The sequence below is a fragment of the Anser brachyrhynchus genome (genome assembly GCF_964034855.1).
Source record: "Anser brachyrhynchus genome assembly, chromosome: 2".
NCBI lineage: Eukaryota > Metazoa > Chordata > Aves > Anseriformes > Anatidae > Anser > Anser brachyrhynchus.
The window spans coordinates 701,639-724,781 of record NC_137695.1 but is presented as its reverse complement, the minus strand read 5'-3'; the positions used below and the strand labels follow the sequence as shown (position 1 = coordinate 724,781).

The window sequence follows — 23,143 nt, the reverse complement described above, 5'->3', positions numbered from 1 at the left end:
TTGTAAAAAGTCTCTCTCCATCTACTTTATGTCCCCTTTAAGTGCTGAAAGGCTGCAGTGAGGTCTCCCCAGAGAGAAAGAAGCATCTTCCCTCCTTTCCTATAAAACATCCCCGATGAATTTTGATATATTTATTTTTTATTTTGATTTCCCTGCCACAAGCGGCCAGGTGCCAGCTAGCAGCTCTCTCATGCTGCACGCTGCCACCACGGTGTGACTCGAACACAGCAGGGAAGAGGAGCTGCACTAATGCCCACCGACGGGGGGCTCGGCCCAGGGGCTCAGGGGGGGCTCCGGCTGCCCACAGCACCGGGCTTTGCTGCTGCACCTCAGCGCAGTCTGGTTGGGGAGGGGGGGATGTCGGTGAGGGGGGGGGAGCAGCCTGGGGACAGGGCGCAGGGGCGGGCACTGCCCTGCTTGCTTCGGGAGCACCCTCCTTGGAGCACGGCGAGGTGGCTGCGGGCGTGGGTGCGGGCGCTCCTTAGGGGGAGCCGGCAGCAGCACCCGGAGCCGTGCTCCCCACTCACGTGTGGCTCCGCTGGTGGAGCCGCGGGCACCTGCCCTGGGTGAACGCCTTCCCGCAGTCACCGCACACCCTCGGCCTCCCGGCAGCCTGCGGGGCCGCGGGCGGCAGTTTTTGGGGAGCGCCGGGGCCCTGCGCCCGCCCCGGCTGTGGCCCCTGCTCGGCGTGGGTGCGCTGGTGGGCCAACATGATGCCCTCGTCCCGAAAGCGCTTCTCGCAGCCGGCGCACTGGAAGGGTTTGGGCTCCGGCCGCGCGCTCGGCGGGACCGGCCGCCCGTCCTCCAGCGCCCGCGGGCCCCGGTGTATGCGCTGGTGGCTCTTCAGGTGCTGCTTCTGGCTGCAGGTCTTGCCGCACTCGCTGCACTTGTAGGGCTTCTCGCCAGTGTGCACCCTCTCGTGGATGATGAGGGTCTTCTTGTCCTTGAAGCGCTTGGGGCAGCGGGCGCAGGCGAAGGGGCGCTCGCCGGTGTGGATGCGCTGGTGGCTGACCAGGTGGTGCTTCTGGCTGAAGCGCTGCCCGCACTGCGCGCAGGAGAAGGGCTTCTCGCCCGTGTGCACGCGGCGGTGGCTCAGCAGGTGGTGCTTCTGGCCGAAGCGCTTCCCGCAGTCGGCGCAGCAGAAGGGCTTCTCGCCGCCGTGCACCTTCTGGTGCGACACCAGGATCTGCTTCAGCCGAAAGCTGCTGCCGCACTGCGGGCAGGAGAAGGGCCGCGCCGCCGTGTGCGTCTGCTGGTGCTTCCTCAGGTCCCGGCTCTTGCCGAAGCTCTTCCCGCACTCGCTGCAGGCGTGGGGGCGTTTGGGGCCTGGGGGGCCGCGGTGGGGCCGGGATGGTGGTGGCAGGGCTGGGAGGCAGAGCCCGGGGCCGGGGGGCTCCCCCCGCCCCGCGTGGATTTTCTGGTGCCGCTTGAGGTCCCCCTTGGAGGGGAAGCCCTTCCCGCAGCGCGGGCACTTGAAGGGCCGCTCGCCCGTGTGGCTCCTCTCGTGGATGGTCAGCGCCGTGTTGCTCTTGAAGCTCTTGTCACACTCCGGGCACGTGGGCGGCTTCCTCTGCAGCGGGGGGGCCGGGAAGGGCTGGGGGCAGGGGCATCCCGCCGGGACCCCCCCTCTCCTGCCCGCCTGGCACTGCCGGGGTGTCCGTGGGGTGGAGGTGCTGGGCACCGGCGGCTGCTCCGGGCCTTCCTCCGCCTCCCGCTTGGCTCCAGCGTCACCGTCTGCTGGGAGGGCAGGGCGGGCGTCACCCCCGGGGCGGCACAAGGGAGCCCCCACCCCGGGGGAACAGCATGCACCCCCTGCCCCGAGCCCGCGTCCCGCCGGGCTGACGGGGGGCAGCCCCCCGCAAACAAACCTTACGGGGCGTGCGGGGGCCAGGGGACGGGGCTGTCCCCACGCCCGCCCCCCGGCTCCCCCCCCGCTGGTACCCGCCTGGCCAGGGGGCCGGGTGCCTCCTCCCCGCCACGGGCTCCCGGTGCCGTCCCGCACTCAGCATCTCCTCCTGCTCCATCTCGCAGATGATCTCGGGCTTGGTGCCGGGGCAGCCTGTGCGGGGCAGACAGAGCGGCCCCCTCGCGCGCTGCCCCCGCGCTGCTGCCAGCCCCGCAGCCCCCCCTGCGGCCCCCCGCATCTCCTCCTGCTCTGCTCCAGCTGCGCGGCCCTGCGGCGATGCCAGGCAGCCCCTGCCAGCCTACAGCTGCGCTGCCGCCGTCCCCTCGCCTGCCAGCTCTCCTTGCCTTGCTCTCGGCACCGCCTCTGCACTCCCGCATTTCACCTGCTCCCGGCCAGCCTTTCTACCAGGACTGCTGTCCTCAGGATACTGCCTGCGCAGTGTAAAAACCTGCAAGTATAACCACTAAATCAGCGTCCAGACGTGGAACGGGAGCAGACGGATTTTCAGTTCCCAGGACTCCAGCTCTGTCACAGAGGAGAACCACGGCTCGGCCCCAGCCCCGCGGCTCCGGCGCGCTCCTCACCCAGCGAGGCGAGCACCTCGAAGTTCTCCAGCATCACCTCGCGGTACAGCTGCCGCTGCCAGCCCGCCAGCTCTGCCCACTCCTCGGGGGAGAAGTAGATGGCCACGTCCTCGAACGTCACCGGCATCTGCAGCGACAAGCCAGGAGCTCGGCACGCTGCGCCGCGCCAACGAAAATCCGCGGCTCCTGCTGCTGCCGCTGCTGCCCGCGGCCCACGGGAGCTGAGCGCAGCCACAGTGCCGGGGAGCAGGGGGCGAAGCAAAGCAGCTCTCTGCCACAATCCTGCCCCCACCCTGCTTTGCAGGAGCCTGGGGGGCTGCGGGGGCGCCGGCACCTCAGCCAGGAGGCGCAGCGGGGTCACCGAGCACCATGGCCCCCGCTCCCCAACAGCCCTTACGGCGTGCCTCCCTGCGGAACGCCGCCCGTGCTGCCTCGCCGCCTTCCCCACCGCTACGCTTGGAGGTAAATTCGGCCCCAAGCAAGACAGACGGGTGCTGAATGCTCAGAGGAGGGGGGACTGCACCCTGCCAGCCCCCGTGTGCTGCCCACTCATGTCCCTCACCCCCAGCAGCCCCGTGACACTCGGTTTGGAGCACAGGGCTGCCAGCAGGCAGCTCCCGCTGGCAATGCTCTCAGCGGGCCCAGCTCAGGGCCAGGCACCAACGTCTCCTGCACGGGAGCAGGTGTCAGAGCGCTTCTCACCATTAGGGCATCGCCCCGGGTGCGGGGTGCCCCTGCCCCACAGGAGCAGCACCCAGCAGCACCGGAGACCCGGCTGTCCTAGCCCACGGGGGGAGCCAGGGGGGGACCGCAGCACCCAGCCCCTGCGCCCCGTCCCCCTCCCAGCAATTTGCCCTCCCAGGCAAACCCCACTGCCTCCGTCTGCTGCCCCCATCACCCCTGCCCCGGCCCTGTTTGCAGCAGGGTCGCCCCCACGGCCGGTGGGGCCACGGCTCTGCCACGGGCACGGGCAGCCCGGGTGCAGCCCCGGGAGCTGCAGCCCTGTGCACTGCCCGCAGCACAGATGGACGGATCCCAGATCTGTCACCGATCCCGGATATGGCTTCGCCCGAGCCCCCGGGGGTGGGCACAGAGTCACGGTGCCAGGGGACAGGAGCGTTACGGGGGCCACCAGGCTGCTTTACCGTGAGCGCCGCCGCGGCCCCGTCTGCGCCCAACCCCTGCCCGAGCAGCCGCCGCCTGCAGGCTCTCAGCGCGGGGAGGGAAGCGTGCCCAGGCATCGGTCCATGCAGGCAGGGTCGGGTGCTCCGGGTCTGCGGCGAGGCCCGTCCCGCCGCTCAGCCACACGGGTGCACAGCGACAGACGGCCCTGCGGGTTCTGCCAAACACAACATTTGGCGTAAGGAGCCAAAAGGAGGCGGGAGCCGGCCCACCCATCAACCACCGCATTCCCCAGCGAAACACTGGGGGTGTGGGTGGGGGTCGGGGCCAGGAGCCCCCCGTGCAGCGGGACCTGCCCCTCTCCCAGCCCCCCGCCGCAGCCCCGCGCCCCTGCGCAGCCCCGGCCCGCAGCCCCTACCTGCGCCGCCCGCCCAGCACGGCCGTGGGCACGGACAAAGGTGGCCCTGGGAGCCGGGGGCTGCGTCAGCTGCCGGGCCTCGCCGCCACCAGTGCAGCACGGGAGCTGTAGTCCTGCTGCCGCGCACTGCACGGCTCGGCACGGCACGGCACGGCTCCGCACGGCTCGGGGATGGATGGCCCAGCACGCCTCGGTGACGCACGGCACGGTGCTGCCCTGCACAGCACCGCTCAGCATGGCCCAGCCCGGTGCATCTCCGTGATGCACGGCACGGTGCTGCCCGGCACAGCACCGCTCGGCACAGCGCTGTGCCCCCCCGGCTGTGCCGGCACTGCCATGCCCCCACCCCACTGCCACTGCCCGAGCCTTGCCCTGCGCCGGGCAGGGGCTGCTCCGGCCCTGGCGCTTCAGCAGCTGCAGTGGCCCCAAGGCTCCTCGTGAGAAACTAAGTTGTGTTTTTGCAGTAGAGAATTACTTTTCTGTATTTCAAGGTAGCTGTGTAGTCATAATAAGGAGATAAGTAGACAAGCGGACAGTAGAAGGCCTCACTGCTCCAAAATAAGGTGGAAGCTTGAGAAAAACAGGATGAGCAGCGTGGGAACAGTAAAACAAAGATCACAGGTTCTCAAAACATAAAAAAGGAGAAATTAAAGGGTTGAAAAAAAAAGAAAAATTGTACACATATGGTATAGAGGAGCGTCGAGTAGCTTGTGAACCTGTAGTACTCAGCCAGCGAGGAAACAGGGGAGGTGATCAGGTGTTGGGTAATAGGGAATAAAAGGTTATGATTTGTTTACTACAATGCGCTCCTGATTGACAGGTCGCCCGCCATTGCAATCGCGAATAAAATAGCTTCATAGAAGGTCCTGTCTGAAGAAAATTATTTGGGATTTTTTTTTTCTCACGTCCTGTAACAGGCATGGGCGCAGCTCCCGTGGGACCCCCGCAGCTCTGCAGGGCCTGGGGCACCAGGGTGCAGCGAGAGCCGAGCTCCTTGCAAACATCCCAGGCACCTTCTGCAGCAGCGAGCGCTTCTCCTGGGCACAGAGCGTGGTCTGCTCAAGGTCACGGGGGTTCTGCTCCCGTCCCCAACGCCGCTCCTGCAGCCCCCAGCCCAGCCCGCACCCGGTGCCGCTGCCCCCCCCAGCACCGAGCGGGTCCCCCCCTGCCGGTGCCCAGCTGCTGCCCACCTCTGCCCATCGCCCTGCTGCTGTGGGTGCTGCTTCCTTCCCTTCTGTGCCCTCGTCTGCTGTGCGCAGGTGGTGACAGGGACCTGCGGGTGCCACAGAGTCGTGGAGTCCTTCAGGTGGGACAAGACCCCTGAGGTCGTCTCGCCCAGCCTCTAACCCAGCACCGACGAGTCCTCCACGCCGCTGGGCTCTGCGTGTACACGTCTCTTGAGGACCTCCAGGGATGGTGACCCCCCACCACTGCCCTGCGCAGCCTTCCAGTAAAGATATGTCTCCTAATATCAAACCTAAACCTCCCCTGGCGCAACTTGAGGCCATTTTCCCCTCGTGTTTGGGAAAAGAGCCTGATCTCTACCTTGCTTCAATGTCCTTTCAGGTAGTTGTAGAGAGCAGTAAGGTCCCCCCTGAGCTTCCTCTTCTCCAGACTAAACAACCCCAGTGCCCTCAGCCTGGTGCCACCCGGAAGCTGACTGAAGGTGCGCTCGGTGCCTCCCCCAGAGCACTGATGACAATATCAGAGAAGTGGCCCCGTGGTGAGCCCTGGGGACGCCGCAGTCCAAGGGCTGTAAGCAGGCGCGGTGCTCTGTCCCCATCGTGCTCCTGCAGAGCTGGGGGCAGCTCGCTCCCCGCTGCGCACCCTCGGCTCCCCGCGCTGCTCCCTGTGCTGCTGCGGCCAGCCTCCATCCCGCAGCATTGCTCCAGCAACCTGACACCCCCGTTCCCATCCTTGCAGAGGAAGCAGAAAGCGCATGGCCAGGCCACCAGTTGCCGCAGCACTGTGCTCGTGGCAGCGTGGGCTCAGCGACCACCCCGGCACCGCCGGCTGGGATTTGTATGGCTGCACCTGCCGTGGGGGCGCTTGGCCCACGAGGAGCTGCCCGTGACTGCACCGGTGATCGCAGATTTGGGGGTGTTTGGGGCGCCCCCAGCTCCTGGGGCTGATGGCATGCGCTGCCCTGCGACCGAGGGGCGTTGGGTGAGGAGAAAGGACAGGCGGCATGTCCTAACGGGAACACTGCCCCCTCGTGCTTGTTTCCACTTTTTATTAGTTCCTAGATTAGAAAAAAAAAAAAAAAAAAAGAGGAAATATAAATACACGTGGTCCTTTCTGCGCTGCTCACCGGGGGTCTCCCACGCGTGGCAGCCCCCAGACCACAGCAGTGGTAGCAGTGACACCAGGCAGCCCCGCTCCCCTCCCCGAGGCACCGTGGGCAGCGGCTTAGCAGCACCCCAGTGAGGCAGGAGCAGTGCTGCTAGCCCATTTTATGGATGGGGAAACTGAGGCAAGGCATTTACAGAGGCTGCCACGTGCCACCCACACAGCAGCTCCCAGCTCGTGGCCCCCACCCCAAAGGCAGCCCCCAGGGACTGTGGGTGCCCATCAGCAGAGGTGCCCAGGGTTGGGGTGCTCGGGGCTTTGAGCACCGTGAGCCCCAGGGGGAGATGTCCCCGTGCATGGCAGGGGTGGGATGGGGTGGTCTTTGTGGGTCTGGTCCCCCCGAATTGCTCTGTGGCATTATGGACAGCACGGCTCGGTAACCGCACGATGCGAGCTGTGGGAGCCTCCCCAGGGACAAGGGGGGCTGCTGAGCCTTGGGGGGCAGAGGGACAGGAGCCGACAGCAGCGCCCGTGCCAGGGAAGGGAAGGAGCACGCTGCAGCAGTGCCCCCCACGGCCCATGCCGATGTGCCTGGGGTACATGTGAGGAGAAACGACGGCTCCTACTGCAAAACTCGCCCCTCTCCCACCCAGCAAGGAAGGGTGGGTGCCCGCTGCAGCACAGGGAGGGTGGCACAGGGACAGGGGGGAGGCCCCGCAGCTGCTGGTACCCAAGCGAGGGGACAGAGGAGGTGGCGAGGGGACAACGCGGTGCTGGCCGGGCAGGGTGACCCGAGGCCATCTTCAGACACCCCCCGGCACCTCTCCTGTACCAGTTCCTAACCCAGAGCTGGGGCACCTTGCTGGGGTGCGTGGTGGCCCCATGCCTGGGGCTGCGCCACCGCCACGCACCCGGCACACTGCACCAACCACCAGCCCTGCGCAGCCTGCGAGCGCCAGCCTGGCACGGGGAGGCGAGAGCACCCACGGTGCCAGGTCTAGCTTGGGCCCCGGCCCCGGTCCTGGCCGTGCATGAAGAAGCTCAGGGCCCCTTTACCACCAGCAGCAGGGGAACGGCCACACTCTGCCCCCCGGCATCCCCCAGGGCCAGGCTCAAGCCCTTGTCTGTGCTCCGTGTGCCGGGCACGCTGACAGTGTGCCGTGAGGGTGCCGCGCTTGCTCCGGGGCGAGCTGGCTCTGCAGCAGTGTCCCAACGCGCCACCAACACCACAGCAGGCCTGGGTCCCAAAATTGCTGTGCCATTCCCCCTCTGTCTGCTCCATCTGCAGAGACGTGCGCAGAGCTCTGCGCTTCTGCCAGCTCCTACTTGTACTTGGACAGGGCCTCCAGCGGCACCTGGAGCTGGGAGCAGGACATGAGCAGCGGGTGCACGGGGAGGAAGGGGCTGAAGGACTCCCCGTCCCGGTAGCAGGACAGGAGCCGCTCCTCCGTGTGCGTGCCCTGGTGCACGGTCAGCTCCTTCTTGTGGCTGAAGATCTTGCCACACTCGGTGCAGGGGTAGACCCGCTCCACCGTGTGGGTGAGGTGGTGCGTCCGCAGGTTGCCCTTGTACTTGAAGCTCTTCCCGCACTCCAGGCAGGTGAAGGGACGCTCGCCCGTGTGGATGCGCTTGTGCTTCATCAGCGTGGTCTTGAGGTTGAAGGTCTTGCCGCACTCGGGGCAGACGAAGGGGCGCTCGCCGGTGTGGATGCGCTGGTGGGTGATGAGCGTGCCCTTGCGGTTGAAGCTCTTGCCGCACTCGGTGCAGGTGAAGGGCTTCTCGCCCGTGTGGATGCGCTGGTGCTTGATCAGCTCGCCGTTGTGGCTGAAGCACTTGCCGCAGTCGGCGCAGGCGAAGGGGCGCTCGCCCGTGTGGATGCGCTGGTGCCGCGTCAGGTCGCCGTTGCGGCTGAAGCTCTTCCCGCACTCGCTGCAGCCGAAGGGCCGGTCGCCGACGTGGATCTTCTGGTGCAGGATGAAGGTCTTCTTGGCGCAGAAGCCCTTGCCGCACTCGGCGCAGATGAAAGGCCTCTCGCCGCGGTGGATCTTCTGGTGCGTGATGAAGTTGGCCTTGCGGTTGAAGCTCTTGCCGCACTCGGTGCAGGAGAAGGGCTTCTCGCCCGTGTGGATGCGCTGGTGCAGGATGAAGGTCTGCTTGGAGCAGAAGCTCTTCCCGCAGACGGTGCACTCGAAGGGCTTCTCGCCCGTGTGGATGCGCTGGTGCCGCATCAGGTCGCCCTTCTGGCTGAAGCTCTTCCCGCAGACGGTGCAGGCGAAGGGCTTCTCCCCGGTGTGCACGCGCAGGTGGGTGATGAGGTTCCCCCGGTGCTGGAAGCTCTTCCCGCACTCGCTGCAGGCGAAGGGCCGCTCGGCGCCGTGGCTGCGGGGCCGCCGGGCCGGCTCACTGCCAGGTGCCGACGTGACTTTGTGCCCAGCGGTGCTCGCTGGTGGGACAGGAGCCGTGCCCGTCCCCACACAGAGCCCCCGGGGCTCGGTCACGCCACCCCGCACCGGCTGCACCATCCACTGGCTGACACGGGGCGCAGCCTCCGGGCTTCTCTCCAGCAGAGCCACCTCTGGTTTCACATCCTCTGGCTCCTCCTTGGGACGCTTCTCACCTTTGCCTTCGCCACCTACGAAGAGAAGAAAGAACCCGGCCACCACCGGCACAACGCAGAGCCAGGAGCTGCGCGTGGCCCTGCGCTCCTGGGAACCCGGCGCGGAGCTGAACCCATCGGCACAGGCACGGCACGGCTGCGGCACAGGGACAGCCCCGGGCATCACTGCTGGATGCAGCACTGCAACCACAGCCCAGTGCCACCGAGGCTGCCCAGGGGCTGCAGAGCCTCGGCTGTGGCACTGGGTTAGCGCTGCCAGGAGCCCCTTGGTGCCGGAGGAGCTGGAAGAAGCCATCGCACCCTTGGCACCGCAGCCAGGTAAAATGCCTCCCTCAAACATGCCCCCACAACCAGACACACGTGCAAACTCTCATCTAAAGCCAAAACTGTGCAGAGATTGCATTTGCAGTTTAGGGCTCGAAGGACCTGTTTTTTTGCTGTCGTGGAACCCCCAGGGGACGTGTTCAGCCCCCTCCTGTAAAACAAACTGACAGCTGAGGCTGCCCGGACAAGACGGAGAGCACCTCGGTGCTCCTCCAGGGTCGCACAAGGAGCAGTGCCCCCGGGGCTGGCAGTAGCACGGGGCCAGGGTCCCTCCCTGTGGATTTCTGCCAGGTTGGGGCAGGGGGAGGACAGCAGCACCCCCAGGCTCTCTGCCTGCCCAGCTGCTCCAGCCCTTGGCGCGGTGACTCCCAGCAGCAGCTGCGCACCCAGACGCAGCCCCCAGAGGCAGACACAAGCCGGGTCCCAGCCCCACAGTGCTCACCTGCACCTGCGCCTCCTGGGTCACCCGGGCCCTGGGGACACCCGATGTACGCCTCCTCCTCCGGCTCCACCTTCACAATCACTTCGGGCTTGGCATCGCCTGCGGGGGCAGAGGGCAGAGCTCTGGGGGCTGCGCTCGGCACACCCTGGGCACGGCCGCAGGCACCAGGGGCCGGATTCTGACCTCGGCTGGCAGCAGGGAGGGCAAGGGTGGGCGCTGCATGGCACCCGTGGGGTGTCACTATCCCCAGGACCGCACGGGGCAGCTGCCCACCAAGGCACCGAGGGGCAGAGCAGGGAGCGTGACCCCATGGCACAGCCCCGGGCACCCCCATGTGCCCAGCCCCACTCACAGGCAGCGGGGTCGGGGGGCTCCTCCTTCTCCCGTGGGCAGCAGTCACCGTAGGAGTCGTCCTCAGGCTCGGTTTTGATGACGACCTCTGTTTTGATGCCTGTGGAAGGAAGCACCCGGCCCACACGTCCTGCTCTGGGGACGGACAGGGCCGTGCCGCTGCCGCCCGCTGCCGCCAGGTCCCCGCTCCGCAGGCACTGGGTGCAGCGAGCTCGGTGCCTCCTGCAGCCAGAACCCCGGGGAACCACGGGGCTGCACCAGATGCAGGTCACTGAGGCTCCAAAGCACCCATCGATATTAAACTATCGTCATCTTACTAAGTTAAATACTATTAAATACTCGTTACGCAGGGAAGGGAACTGCTGCTTTTCCTGCAGGAGGCAGTTCCCGGTTCCCAAAGGGCGCGGGGCATGCCCCGTCCCAGCACAACCCCTCTGTGCAGCGCCCTGCTCCACGTCACTTACTGGTGCTGGGGACACCGGGGATGCTGGGGACACTGGGGATGCCGGGGGCAGCAGCCCCCGCCCCTGGGACCTGGGGGTACCCGATGTCCGACTCGTCCTCCGGCTCCGTTTTCACCACAATCTCATGCTTCACACCAGCCCAGCCCTTTCCTGGGGAAGAAAAAGCCAAATTTGGGTTCCCTGGACGTGCGAGCAGACAGCAGCCAAGCAATGCTGCCACGCGCTCTGTGGCGCTGGGATGGGCACAGAGGGGACAAAACCTCCCCCGGGGGGAACGGAGACCCCCAGCACCACCCAGCCCAGGCAGCGACCACCCCAGCGGCTCCCTGCTGCCCAGGGTCCTCACCCACCGACCCCCCCCAGCAAACCGCTCCGCTGGGCCCTGGGGGCAGCAGGCATGGGCTGCCTGCCCGGGGGTCCCACGGCTCACCTGCACCACGGGGGCCAGGGACTCCCCTGCGCCCCCCGCCCCGGGGGTCCCCCACGAACGGCTTCTCCTCCGGCTCCATCGCCGGGGGTCTCGGGGTCCCGCCAGGAAATCCTGCCCGAGGGACAGGACAGCCGCCTGCAGCCGCGCTGCTCCCTGCGAACGCCTGCAGAGAGACCCCAGGCAGAAGTCACCCTTTGTGCCAAACTGGCCCCAAAATGCAAGCAGCGAAGCAGCACCACAGACAGCTGGGGACTGGGGGGGCTCGGGCACAGGGGGGCTCCGGAGATCTCCAAGCTGCTTCTCCTGACGGCTGATTCCTCCCCTCCCCTTCCATCCTATCCCTTCCCCTCCCCTCTGCCTTCGGGGAGTTGCTGCTTTCAGCAGGGGCAGGCACAGGAGGAGGAGGAGGAAGAGGAAGAAAAGGAAGACCGACATGGGGGCTACGACAGCACAGAGCAGCCCAGGACAGGGCTCGGTCACTCTGCCCGTGCCCCCACCTCCCTTCTCGCAGCCCAGCAGCAGTGGCACAAGGTCACAGCCGAGGCACGTGGTGGGGCCGGAGGGGAAGGAGGAACCGGGAGAAAACCCTGCGGAGTTCGGAGGCGGCTGCGCCCCATGAAGCCGGCAAGCTTTCCTCGGCTGCTGGGCACAGTTTTCACGAAGGCACGGCGATGCGGTAGATGCAATCTCAGTGGAATTTGACACGCTGCCACAAGCAGCGCCGGGGCAGCCCCAGAGCAGGTGAGGAGCCGCTGGGGACACCCCCGTGGTGAGGGTCAGGCATCCCCAGGCACCCCCAGGCACCATGCGCTCAGGCGCCCTCCTGAGCAGGATGCAGTGGCAGCACCCAGGGGGGATGCGGCTGCGTCCTGGCAGAGCCGCCGCCGGGCCCCACATGCCTGTGAAGGGGCCTCCAGCATCACTCCCGACCCCGTCCTGCCGAGCTGCACGCGCAGCAGACCTCCAGAGCAACGCGTGCCGGCCACCCCGGGGACGCTCCCTGCTCGCGCAGCACCCCAAGGGCAGCTTCCCACGTTCGCCGTGTCCTACCCGGACTTTCCCTCCGACACACCCGGCCCCACATGCTACCACTCCTCGAGAAGCTCTCCGCTCCTCAGGGCACCCGGTGCTGCCACCGCCTTTGTTGGCCAAACGCTCTGTGCCCAGGGGGCCTCTGGCAAACTGCACATAGCCACAGAGCGAGCTGGAGCTGGAGCTGGAGCAGGAGCAGGAGCAGGAGCAGCAGCAGGAGCAGGGTCCTCGTCCCTCATCCCGCCAGCCCCGTGCCCCGTCCTGAACCTTGCTTTCCCTCCCACTTGGTGCCACGTCCCTGCGGTGCAGAGCGTGTCCTGCCTTCCACCTAACCGCAGCACCGGGAGCCACGGGGCAGAGCGTGAGCCGAGGCAGGACCTGCTGCCGTGGCCACTGCCCACCCGCGCCAACGCCGCCCCGCAGCCAGCCCAGCACCAGTGCTCCGAGCCAAGAGGACCTGGCGCCGCCGGGGATGCCCGGAGGTGGCACGGGGCCGGGAGGGCGCGCGGGCAGGCACGGAGCTCAGCCGGGGCTGGAGGGAGCAGGGTGCAGGGGTTGTCCAGCTCAGTGCCGCTTTCAAACAAGAGAGGGGTTGTTCCGGGGGGGCTCTCCCCGAGGTGCCCCCCACCCCCTGCTAGCTCACGCGCTGGCACAAGCCCGTCCTGGGGCCGGGGCATTTCGGATGAGCTCCAGCAGGCGCCAGCCAGGGCCGGGGACGGGTTCTGCCCGCGTTACCTGCGCCCCTCGTAGCGCAGCCCGGTGCCTCTCCCGCCCCACATCCATCCCCCCCAGCACCTCCCGGTGCCCCGGGAAAGCGCCCGGTGCCGCGCCGCAGCGCCCGGACCCCCGCCCGTCCCCTCCCCGCTCCTTCGTGCCAGGCCCTGGGGGCAGCAGGGTCCCGAGGCAGCGCAGCCGGTGCCGAGCCGTGCCGTGCCGTGCCGTGCCGAGCCGTGCCGTGCCGAGCCCGCGGCTCTCACAAAGCCGTGCCCGCTGCCGGCAGAGCCTCGCGGGGCGGACGGGGGCAGGCGGCTGGCGCAGGGGGCGCCGCTCGTAGCGGGGGCACGGCCCCAGCCCCACCGGGGACCGGCGGCACCGGCGGGCGGCGAGCCCCGAGCACGCACCGCAAGCGGCGATTTGCGGTACTAACGGGTATTCCTCGGGTCTGGCGGGGTACGCCCCACGGAGGGGTCGCACGCCGCTGGCTCCGAGCGCCCACCCGGGGCCGGACAGCAGCGGGGGGGGCCCGGGGGCCGGGGGGGGGGGCGGCGGGTGCCGGAGCCCCCTGGCGCCGCCCCGGGTACCCTCGGGCCCCGCTTCCCCCCCCGCGGCACCGGCCCCGTCCCGGGCTCCCCGTGCCCCCCCGGCGCCCCCCGTTTTTTTTGGGGGGGGTCGCACGAGCGGCACCCGCACCGCGCGCACCGCGCTCCAGCCCCGCGGTCCCAGCGCACCGCGCACGACGGGCACCGGGGCTGGGGCGGAGGGGGGTGGGGGGGGTGCGCGCCCCCCCGGTTCTCCCCCCGGTGCCCCCCCCCCGAACCCCGGCCGGCCCCGTGCCCCCCGCCCCGCTCTCACCGGCGGCGCTCAGAGGGGCGGCGGCTCGGGCATCGCCGCCGATGGCCGCCGACCGCGGGACCGCACCGGGGCGGGCGCACGGGGCGAGGCAGACAAAGGGCCGCCCCGCTGCACGCCGGGAGTTGTAGTGCGCCCCGCCGCCCCCCCCGGTACCGGCACCGCCCCGCCGCCCCCCCCCCGGCACCGCCCCGCCGCCCCCCCGGTACCGGCACGGCCCCGGCACCGGCACCGCCCCGGCGCGCCTCAGCCCTCCGCAGGGCACCGGGGGGGACTCGGGGGGAGGCTGGAGCCTGGCCGGAGGGGGGCTTGCCGGGGGGGGGCTCGCCGGGGGGGGCTCGCCGGGGGGGGGCTCACCGGGGTGGGCTCACCGCGGGGCTCAGCCGCTGCTGCCACGGGCAAAGGGGCCGGGTCCGGGGAGCGCGGTGCGGCGTGCTGCCCCGGGGCTGGCGGCCCACAGAGCCTGGAAGCAGCGAGTGCCACCCCCTGCCCCCCCCCTGCCCCCGGGCGGGGAACGGGACCGGGGGCTGCGCTCGGGCCCTGGCGCTTCGTCCCCGCCGCTCCCTCACGGTCCCTCTCTGCCCCTGCTCCCCGCGGGGTCCCTCCCACGCGATGCCGTCCTTCCCAAACTGATCCCTCGTGGGCTGCCCACAGGCAGCAGCTCCTCAAGAACTGCTCCCACACGGCTCCGTCCCACGGGGTCCATCCCCCAGGAGCAAACTGCTCCAGCACGGGTCCCCCACGGGCGGCAGCTCCCCCCAGACCCCCTGCTCCTGCGGGGGCTCCTCTCCACGGGCAGCACAGCGGGGACCTGCCCACGACACCCGTGCAGGCAGCGCACACCGGGACACCACTGCAGCCCCCAGCCCTGGTCCCATCTCCCCACAGACCCTGGGGCCGGGGCCACCTCCCCTCCCTTCTACCCACCTGGAAATGGGGACGCAGGGGGGGGCACAGGGTGCGGGACCCCCTGGGAGAGCCCCCGGACACTGGTAGGGCTGGGAGGTGGCTACAGAGGGGCAGGCAGCACGAGGGCTCCTGCACCCCAAAACTGCTGGTCCAGCTCAGAGCAGGGCACGCTGCGGAGGCACCGACACGGGGCTGCGCACGTAGGAGGAGAGAAATAACAACGGTAACACAAGTAGGACGGCGGAGGAGAGGATGAGCAAGAGCCTCCCACCCCGGGGCTTCTCACCCTGCCGTACCCAGCTGTGTGGGCACTGGGGCTGGCGCGGGGACGTCTCCCCACCAGCTCCACCACGCGTCCCTTGGAGCGGGGAAGGGCAGCCAGGCACAGGGCTCGGCAGGCACCCAGAGGCTGCCCCCACCGTGGTTGTTTCCTGGCCTCAGTGCTGGGAGCGAAGCCTCGGGTGTAACTTGGCCGAGGCGTTGCATCAGGGGCCGGCTGCAGCTCCCTGCCCCACGGAGGAATTTTGGGTCCTGTTGCTCTGTCACATTCTGCACTCCTGGGCATGAAGCTGGAGCCAGGGCGTCCTCCTGAGCAGCTGGGGTGACACCAGGGCACAGATGACAGCCAAGCGACTGGGTCGGCTTTGGGACGGTGGCACGCTCCCAGCCAGAGGGCAGCAGGCAGCCAGGAGGGGACAGGGAGCAGCGAGGTGACAGAAGGAAAGAGAGGGAAGTGGCCAAATACCATTGAGGAGCCTGGGAGCAGGGCCAGCAGGAGCAGGACCGGAGCCAGAAGACGCCCGTCCTGCCCCTGCCACGCTGCTGAATGTGGCCAAGCCGTCACCTCCCACAGGCTCCAGGCATTTAAGTCCACACGTGGAGCCAGCCGCTGTGCCGGTGAGCCAGGTTTTGTGAACGTCAACCCCAAAAAATGGGGCCAGAGCCAAGCCTGGGTCACGCCGGCTCCCTGCCAGCTCCGGCGCAGCTGCACCGTGACTGCTGCCCCCCGTGGCCCCGCGCTCCCAGCGGTGCCGACCTGCAGGTCCTCACGCTGTGTCCTCGTGTGGCTGCAGCCATGTGCAGCGGGCACCCGTCCTGCTGCACCGCAGCGTTTTGGGACCGGCACCCGGCTGCCTTCACCGCCACTGCCGTGCTCCATCCACTCCTGGCAGCGCTGTGGAGGAGGGCGCTCGCACCCACGACAGCCCCGGGATCAGCTTCTCTCTGTTTTTGCTGTTTCTGTGATTGGCCATTATTCTACCGCCAGTAAAAACGAAAATTATGGTGCCATCCACTGAGCTTGGTACCACAGCACGGCCAACAGCAGCAGAGCTCCGGCTGGCAGAGGGAGCAAACGCCCTCCGCGAGACGGCCGCGGTGCGCGGCAGTGCTGCAGCGAGCGCGTGCTGCTGGGAGCACTGCGGCTCCCGAGGGAAAAGGCCCTGCCGCTGCGGCTGGATTAACGCGGAGATTGATCAGGTCTTTGTCTGAGCTCGCACGTGCCCTGAGACCAGCAGGATGTGAGCACTGCACAGCCTCCTGCGCCTGAGCAGGTGGCGCTTGGCCGCGGTCCCTGGGATGTGAGGCTGCAGCGAGGGCAGCGTCCCGGCTCTGCAGGCCCCAGGGCCCTGGGGACACCCAACGGCAGGGGCTGTGGCAGGGGCTGGCCCCGGGGTTGGGGGGGGCACAGCAGGGGGTGCAGAATGGCCGTGCCCCCCGGGAGCGCTGCATGGGGCCAGCGTGGGATGCTGGCCCCGCTGGGCTGGGTGGCGGCAGGATGCAGGGCGGTGATGCTGGCGCAGCCCGGAGGCGTCGCGCTCCCGATGGCACCCAGGAGGCAACGCAGGGTCCCGCTCAGAGCCACCCATCGACCTCTCGGTGCTGCTCAGGCTTCGGCGCATCCTGGTGGCTCCGCAGAGGGGAGCAGCACCCCCGAGCAGGTCCCCCCAGCACCGTCCTGCCCCGTCCCAGCAGCAAGGAGCCACACACCACACAGGGCAAAACGAGCACCCCCAAGGTGCTGCAGGACAACAGCCCATGCCAGGAGCAGCCCCAGCGCAGCCCTGGGACACCCCAGAGCAGGGGATGCCCCTGGGACCTGCGCCTCCTCTCGGGGCAGCTCAGGGGGTGGCGGGGTGGTGCCCCACGGGAGGCTGCTCCTCGCCCCAGCTCTCACCGAGGGCCAAGCCCCTTTTAGGGCAGCAGACCCGAGGCGCCAGGAAGGCTGCTTGTCCCTGGGTGTCCCCAGACCCTGCTAAGTCAGGTGTCAGCGCTGCCGCACCTACGTGGGGCCCCACGGCCCAAAATGCCACAGGCCTTGGGCCGGCGCAGGCACCCCGCGCACCCAGGAACCGTGGCTGGGGGCAGAGGGCTGCACAGCCGGGCACCACAAGCCGCGCTCAGCCTTGCTCAAGGGCAGGAGCCAGGAGCCTCGGCACATCCTCCGGAGCCACCTGCATCCTCTTCCTCCCTGCAGTCAGCAAACGTGCCCAGCCGGGGCTGCGAGCCGGTGGCGCTTGGCCAGCCACTTCCAACCCGCTGCTCCTTGTGCCCGTGCCTCCCTCGCTGGCTGGCGCCCTGGCAGGACGCAGAGGAGCAGCAGGCACGGTCGCGGCGCAGCTCCTGGAGCTCACGGAGCATCAGGCACCCTGAGGGTAGGGGCACGGCCCGGCATGGGCACTGCTCACCGCAGCCTCCCCGGTGCTCCTCGCCTCCGCGGCCATCCAGGAACGGAGACGCCTGGGGCTCCCGGCAGCGATGCAGCGGGGACCAGGCGAGGCAGGGCACAGCAGCCAGGAGCAGGCAGCAAACCCCTCACCCCTCCCTGCATCGCTCCTGCTCCTCTCCATCCACCCGGCCCGGGGGGCACCGGTTCACCCAAACAGCCACGTGTCTGCAAAAGGACTTTATTAAGCTACGAAAATACACAAATCATCCTAATAATTAAGTGACACCATGCCCCATGACTTAAAGTAGACGCTATCCCAGGTGACGGTACCCAAGGGAAAAGCCACCGTCCCGTCCCCCAGGCCAGGAGCCCACCCGGGCAGTGCCAGCAGCGGGTCCCTGCCTTGGTGACCGGTAGGAGAGGACAGAGGGGAGCAGCACGCAGAGCCTCACGGCGCACCCGATGAAGCCTGCCTTCACCCCAGGGGCCACGGAGGAAGCACGCAGCACCACACAGCAGTTCCTAGGAAGGTGCACCCCAAAGCCGTAGGGCTTGGCCACAAGCCTGGAGGGGCTGGGCAGCACAAAGCTCGTCCCAGAGGGGAAAACTCTCCCTGGGGGAGCACCGGCCGGATCCTGCGCCAGGGCTGCACCGCTCCTGTGGCACAGGCACCTTTCCCCGAGGCCGGCACAACGCAGCTCGCGGAACAGCAGCACTCCTGCCCTCCCGAGCTGCGGCACGAGCCTGCCGAGGCCGGGCGCAGGCTGGGAGCCGTGGTGCAGGCTCCAGCCACGCAGCCGGTGCTCAGTCACACTCTGTGAGTTGCTCAGAGCCCGTGCGAGAGCTGCGTGCCAGTGCTGCAGGAGCAGGGCAGGCACCGGAGCCCCGGTCACCTGCGCTGCAGGACACACGGACAGCGGGGTGCACGGATGGCTGGACACCTCCCCACGCCAGGCTCTGGCAGGCGAGCGGCCCAGCCGGCTGCGCTCTCCCAGCACCAGCGGGGCTGCTGAACCCCCGCCACCCCGCCGGCTGCACGGGGAGCAAAAGCTCCCGGAGCGCAGCACAGCCAGGAAGGGCCCCCCCAGCTCCCGGGCCTGGGAAGGGGGCGATGCCGGTGAGCGGGGCACGCAGCGGGACTGGAAGCGCGTCTGGTGCCGTGCAGTGCGGGCAGCCCCAGGGGCCGGGGGCACGGGGTCCTCGTCCTGCCCCTCGGTGTTGATCCTGATGCGGAGGCCAGCCCGCTCTCCTTCACCGAGGTGGGGTCTGCAGCAGCCGGCACTCAGGCCGGGGGTACCCTGTTCAGGGCCCCCCTCCCATGGTCCCAGCCTCCCCCAGGCAGGGCCACATCCTGGGGGGCTGCTCGGGAGTGGGAGAGGCTGTGGCCTCCCCAAAGCGGCCACAGGAGCCTCCCCTTACTTGCACTGCACAGCCCCGAGGTGCTGGGGTCAGGAGGTAGCTCAAGGTCCTGGGAACGGGGCAGGGGTCCTGGGTGCTGCCCCCCAGCGCCCCCAGCCCAATGCGGGCAGCCAGGGGCTGGGTGGCAGCAGGGAGCCAGCCCTGCGAGCAGGGCCCAGGGCTCAAAGCTCCCCTCTGCCCTGCCAGCCGGGGGCACAGCAGCACGGGGTCTTTCCAGCTCGGCTGCAGCCGCCCAGGCTCCACGCTCCCGTCGCTCTCCTGGCTTTGAGCACAGACGAGGACACGAAGACACCCGGGCAGCTCCGCCGGCTGCCAGGAGGCTGCTGCTTCCCAGCCCCGCCTGGGCACCAGGGGAAGCACCCAGGGTGGGAATTCCTTGAGGTCCTGAGGGGTCAGGGTGAAGTCCCAAGCCATGTTTGAGAGCTACGGCCGCCCGTCCGGCGGGTCGCCCCCCGTGCCGAAGGTCCCGCTGTCTCCATGCGCCCGCAGGTGCAGGAGCAGCTTGCTCTTGGAGCTGAAGCCCAGCCTGCACTGGGCGCAGGCGAAAGTCTTGTAGCGCCGGTGGAGCTTCTTGTGCGTGATGAGGTTGGCCTTGTTGCAGAAGGCCTTGTCGCACTGGGCGCAGGCGTAGGGCCGCTCGCCCGTGTGCACGCGCTGGTGCACCAGCAGGTTCCCGCTGCGGCTGAAGCTGCGGCTGCAGACGGGGCACTTGTGGGAGCGCTCGGGCGCGTGGCTGCGCTGGTGGATCATCAGGCTCTCCTTCCAGCTGAAGCTGCGGTTGCAGCGCCCGCAGACGAAGGGCCGCTCCTCGACGTGGGTGGCCCGGTGCCGGCTCAGGCTGGCCTCGTCCTCGAAGCGCTTCTCGCACTCTGGGCACTGGCGCGGCGCGGCGGCCGCGTGCTCCTGGCGGTGCGCCTGCAGGTCCCGCTTGTGGCGGAAGCGCCGGCCGCAGAGCGCGCAGGGGTAGCCGCCCTCGCCCGCGTGGCAGGCCCGGTGCCGCAGCAGGTCCCCTCGCAGGCAGAAGGTGCGGCCGCACTCGGCGCAGGCGTGCCGGTGCCGGCCCCGGTGCTTCTTGTGCGTCAGGAGGTTGCGGTGGTGCTGGAAAACCTTCCCGCAGGCTGCGCACTCGTGGGTGGGCGCCGGGCCGAGGTGCTCGCCCTGGTGCGCGCCCAGGCTGGCCGCGTCCTCGAAGTTCTCCCCGCAGGTGCCGCAGATGAGGAGCCCCCCGGCCGCCGCCGGCTCCAGCGGCCGCTCGCCCTGCTCCCACGCCCCCATCCTCCCGGGGGAGCCCCAGGTCCCTGCCTCGCACCAGCCAGGGCACAGAGGGGGGCACCCCAGCTCCTTGGCACCCCCGGCCAGCGGCGCAGGTGGGACCGAGCGTCCCTGGTCACCGTCCCCAGGCGGGTCCTCGCCAGCCGTCCTGCCCCGGGCAGCTGCAGGGAGCGGAGGCACAGCATCAGGGAATTGTCCCAGCAGTGTCCCCACAGCCCGACGAAGCCGCCACGTGGGCAGCACCAGCCCCTCACCTGGGCGCAGCGCTGCAGCCTCCCCTCGCCCCTCTGGTGCCACGGGGTGGGGGCCCTGGGGAAGGCCAAGCTGCAATGCCCCCACCTCTGGCTGGAGCCGCCGGCCTCACGGCACAGCTCGGGGCTCCTGCCCACGACGCACGGAACCTGCCCCAGCTTCCAGCCCGCTGTCCCCAGGCACCGGGGGGGGCTGCGCCCCACGTCACTCACCAATGGCAGCGGTGTCGGGAGTTGCTCCGTCCCCATCACCAGGGGGAGCCCCCCCGCACGACTCCTCCTCAGGCTCCATTTTGTGGATGAGCTTGGATGAGACGTCAACAGAGCCTGCGTGGGGGAGAGACCCCTCAGTATCCCCCGGAGCATACCCGGGGAGTGTCATCACCACCAGAGACCCCAGGGACATGCCAGGGGTGCCAACAGTGCCACCCAAAGCTGCTGGTGCCAGCCCCAGCAGTGGCACCGAAGCTGGGAGCAGTGGGGCTGGGGTGCCCAGAGCGCTGCCCATGCACGTTTTTGGCCAGCCTGGGCCCCGGCACGGCTCCTCCTTACCCAGGCAGGCGACCAGGTCGTAGTTGTCCATCATCACCTCCTGGTACAGCTCCCGCTGCCACGCCGCCAGCTCTACCCACTCCTCGGGGGAGAAGTAGATGGCCACGTCCTCAAACGCCACTGCAGCCTGGAAAGCAAAGCCGGGGCTGAGGGGCCCGGGGGTCCGGCGGCTCCATCCCCGCCCGCTGCTCCCGGCGGGATGTGGCACCTGCAGTGCCCGGGGGACACGCGGGGCCGTGGCATGTCACGGTTCCTGGAGCATCCCCATCCCACCCCATCCCCATCCCCATCCCCGTCCCCACCCGCGGGCCGCCCGGACCCCGGCCGGGCAGGGTCTGTGCGCTCCGCACGCAGGGCACGGCACAGCCCGGCCCGCAGCTACCGGGCCAGAACCGGGCACCGGGACGAGAAGGAGCTGCCCCGGGGACCGGCCCCCCCGGGGCTCCCCCCGCCTGCCCCTCCCCTCCCGGGCGCGGGGTCCCGCGGGCCGCACCCGCTGCATCGCTGCCGCGGGCGGGAGGCGGCGGCACCGGGAGCCCCCGGCTCGGGGCGGCCACGCCGCGATGGCGCCGGCGGAGCCACCACCGGGGCGGGCCCGGAAGGGGACGGCGGGGGCGGAGCGGGGCGGGGCGGGGCGGGGAGCACCGGGCGGTGTCTGCACCGGTGAGCATCAGCCGTGGGGAGCACCGGCACCGGGCGGCGTCAGCACCGGGGGCGCATCGCGCGCGGGGAGCATCGCGCGCGGGGAGCACCGGCACCGGGAGCACCGGCACCGGGAGCACCGGCACCGGGCGCCCCCCCGGCCTGCTCGCCGCTACCGATCCGGTGCTCCCCCGGCGAGGCCGGGTGCCGTTCCGGGCCTCGCCGCCCCGCAGCCGCCGCTTTGGGCAGGCGGGGACCCCGCTGCGCCGCCCCGGTGGCGGCAGGGAGAGCCCCCGGTACCGGCGGGCCTGGCACCGATAGCGGCGGTGCCGGCACCCGGGCCGTGGGAGAGGCCGGAGCAGGCGGCGGCCGGGCCCCGTCCTCGCCAGCAGCGCCCTGCCCGGCTGCGCACCCCGGGATCCGCGCCCGGCCCCGGCCGCTGCCCCCCGGCCCTCAGAGGTGCCGGAGCCGCGCTGCACGGGGAGCCCGGGGGTTACCGGTGCCCGCAGGAGCCCGCTGCGAGAAACGGCCCGCGTCGGGCTCCGGGGCCGGCAGAGCCCTGCCCTGCCCGCAGCCCTGTCCGGGAGCCCCCCCGCGCCCCCAGCTCCGGGCCCGGAGCACGCAGCCCCCCCCGCCCCCGGGCGCTTCCCCCCGCAGCCCCCGCAGCACTGTCAGCACCGCCCCGCTCGCAGACAGGGAAACTGAGGCACGCGGCTGCTGCACCACGGGGCTGGGGGACAGCGGCACGGCCCCCGCGCGGAGCCAGGAGCCTCCTGCCCCCGGGGGGGGCCGTGTCCGCCTCCCGACACCGCAGGGTGGGCTCCCCCCGGCACCGCAGTGCTGCGCTGGTGAGGTTTTGAGGTGCGCAGTTATTGGGGGTGTCTGGGTTACGGGGGGTACGCAGTTATTGGGGTGCAGGGCTATGCCCAGTTTATTCACAGTGTGCAGGTTATCGTGATGCCAGGTTACTGGGGTGCACAGCTTTTGGGTTGCCCGCATATTGGGAACCATGGTTATTGGGCTGCTGGGTTATTGGGGTGCCCCATTATTGGGGTGCGGGGTTATTGGGATGGGTTTATCAGGGTGCTTGAGTTATTTAGGTGCCCAGTTACTGAGGTGCCTGATTATTGGGATGCTGGGTTTTTTTGGGTGCTGGGTTATTGGGGTGACCAATTATTGAGGTACTGAGTTATTGAGGTGCCTGGTTATTGGGGGTGCCTCATTATTGGGGGTGTCTGATTATTGGGGTACTGGGTTATTGGGGTGCCTGATTATTGGGGTGTGGGGTTATTGGGGTATCTGATATTGGGTCACCCGATTATTGGGGTGCCCACCTTGCAAGGCAGCACAGCCCCAAGGCGCAGGGGGTGCAGCCCCGCTGGGAGCCGTGGTCCCGACACAGGGTGGGCGGCAGCATCCAGAGGGGGCCGCAGGGACCCGACCCTCACAAAGGCTGGAGCAGAGGGCGGCGTTACCCCGTGCCGCTGTGTTCCCGATCCCTTTTAGCATTGACCGCACAATCGGCAGAGAAGGCAGCACAGAGCCCAACGCACCCCCAGGAACCAGGGGGGTCCTCGTCCCCGCGCCCCCTCCCGGACCCCCATTGGGTGGGGACCGGGCTGCAGCGGCAGAGCAGAACGGGAAGCTGCGCGCCTGCCCCGGCAGGTGTCACCCGACAAGAAAATAAATCGTCTTTCGCAAGTAGGGCAAACGTCTAAAAATGTTGCCTGGGAGGTACATGAGCCGCAACGAGAGGAAAATGAGCGCGTGAGGTTCCCGGGGAGGGCAGGAAAGTTTCCGCAGGGCACCAAGGACCTGGAGCAGCGGGGCGCAGGCTGCAGCGGGTGCCCAACAGGCCCTGGCCGTGCAGGGCTGCAGAGCC

At 69.2% G+C, this 23,143-nt stretch overlaps 3 protein-coding genes across 4 annotated transcripts; all 3 read right to left on the bottom strand.

Annotated features, from left to right (window-relative positions):
- Positions 1 to 120: 120 nt before the first annotated feature.
- On the bottom strand, positions 121 to 5,489 carry LOC308190270 (uncharacterized protein). Of its 2 annotated transcripts, XM_080581376.1 has the most exons (5): positions 4,031 to 4,173; positions 3,636 to 3,829; positions 2,491 to 2,617; positions 1,946 to 2,059; positions 121 to 1,734 (listed from the first exon to the last, which is right to left on the bottom strand). In XM_080581376.1, the coding sequence occupies exons 2-5, from the start codon at positions 3,729 to 3,731 to the stop codon at positions 524 to 526; spliced, it is 1,548 nt and encodes a 515-aa protein (XP_080437502.1). In that variant the 5' UTR covers positions 3,732 to 3,829; positions 4,031 to 4,173; the 3' UTR covers positions 121 to 523. The 2 variants fall into 2 exon arrangements, with proteins under 2 accessions (XP_080437502.1, XP_080437501.1); XM_080581375.1 differs by lacking the exon at positions 3,636 to 3,829 and having other exon boundaries at positions 4,031 to 5,489.
- A 938-nt stretch (positions 5,490 to 6,427) lies between these two features.
- Positions 6,428 to 13,661, bottom strand: LOC308190267 (uncharacterized protein). Its single transcript, XM_080581352.1, has 6 exons — positions 13,552 to 13,661; positions 10,948 to 11,110; positions 10,518 to 10,667; positions 10,055 to 10,153; positions 9,703 to 9,801; positions 6,428 to 8,951 (listed from the first exon to the last, which is right to left on the bottom strand). Exons 2-6 carry the CDS (start codon positions 11,024 to 11,026, stop codon positions 7,642 to 7,644), a joined length of 1,737 nt encoding a protein of 578 aa, XP_080437478.1. The 5' UTR covers positions 11,027 to 11,110; positions 13,552 to 13,661; the 3' UTR covers positions 6,428 to 7,641.
- Positions 13,662 to 17,347: 3,686 nt separating this feature from the next.
- Positions 17,348 to 21,247, bottom strand: LOC308190273 (uncharacterized protein). Its single transcript, XM_080581381.1, has 4 exons — positions 21,113 to 21,247; positions 20,620 to 20,746; positions 20,281 to 20,394; positions 17,348 to 19,977 (listed from the first exon to the last, which is right to left on the bottom strand). Exons 1-4 carry the CDS (start codon positions 21,119 to 21,121, stop codon positions 18,968 to 18,970), a joined length of 1,260 nt encoding a protein of 419 aa, XP_080437507.1. The 5' UTR covers positions 21,122 to 21,247; the 3' UTR covers positions 17,348 to 18,967.
- Between the last annotated feature and the right edge of the window lie 1,896 nt (positions 21,248 to 23,143).

Bases quoted from the DNA above. Each gene is read 5' to 3' on its own strand.
- LOC308190270 (XM_080581375.1), bottom strand. From the start codon at position 4,267: ATGCTGAGCGGTGCTGTGCAGGGCAGCACCGTGCCGTGCGTCACCGAG. The intron at 2,618-4,030 runs GTAGGGGCTGCG...TTGTCGCTGCAG, and splicing joins GTGCTGGGCGGGCGGCGCAG to ATGCCGGTGACGTTCGAGGA. The intron at 2,060-2,490 runs GTGAGGAGCGCG...TGCCCCGCACAG, and splicing joins CGAGGTGCTCGCCTCGCTGG to GCTGCCCCGGCACCAAGCCC.
- LOC308190267 (XM_080581352.1), bottom strand. From the start codon at position 11,026: ATGGAGCCGGAGGAGAAGCCGTTCGTGGGGGACCCCCGGGGCGGGGGG. The intron at 10,668-10,947 runs GTGAGCCGTGGG...TTTCTTCCCCAG, and splicing joins CCCTGGCCCCCGTGGTGCAG to GAAAGGGCTGGGCTGGTGTG. The intron at 10,154-10,517 runs GTAAGTGACGTG...TTCCTTCCACAG, and splicing joins CCCCGGTGTCCCCAGCACCA to GCATCAAAACAGAGGTCGTC.
- LOC308190273 (XM_080581381.1), bottom strand. The intron at 20,395-20,619 runs GTAAGGAGGAGC...TCCCCCACGCAG, and splicing joins CGACCTGGTCGCCTGCCTGG to GCTCTGTTGACGTCTCATCC. The intron at 19,978-20,280 runs GTGAGTGACGTG...CGCTCCCTGCAG, and splicing joins TCCCGACACCGCTGCCATTG to CTGCCCGGGGCAGGACGGCT.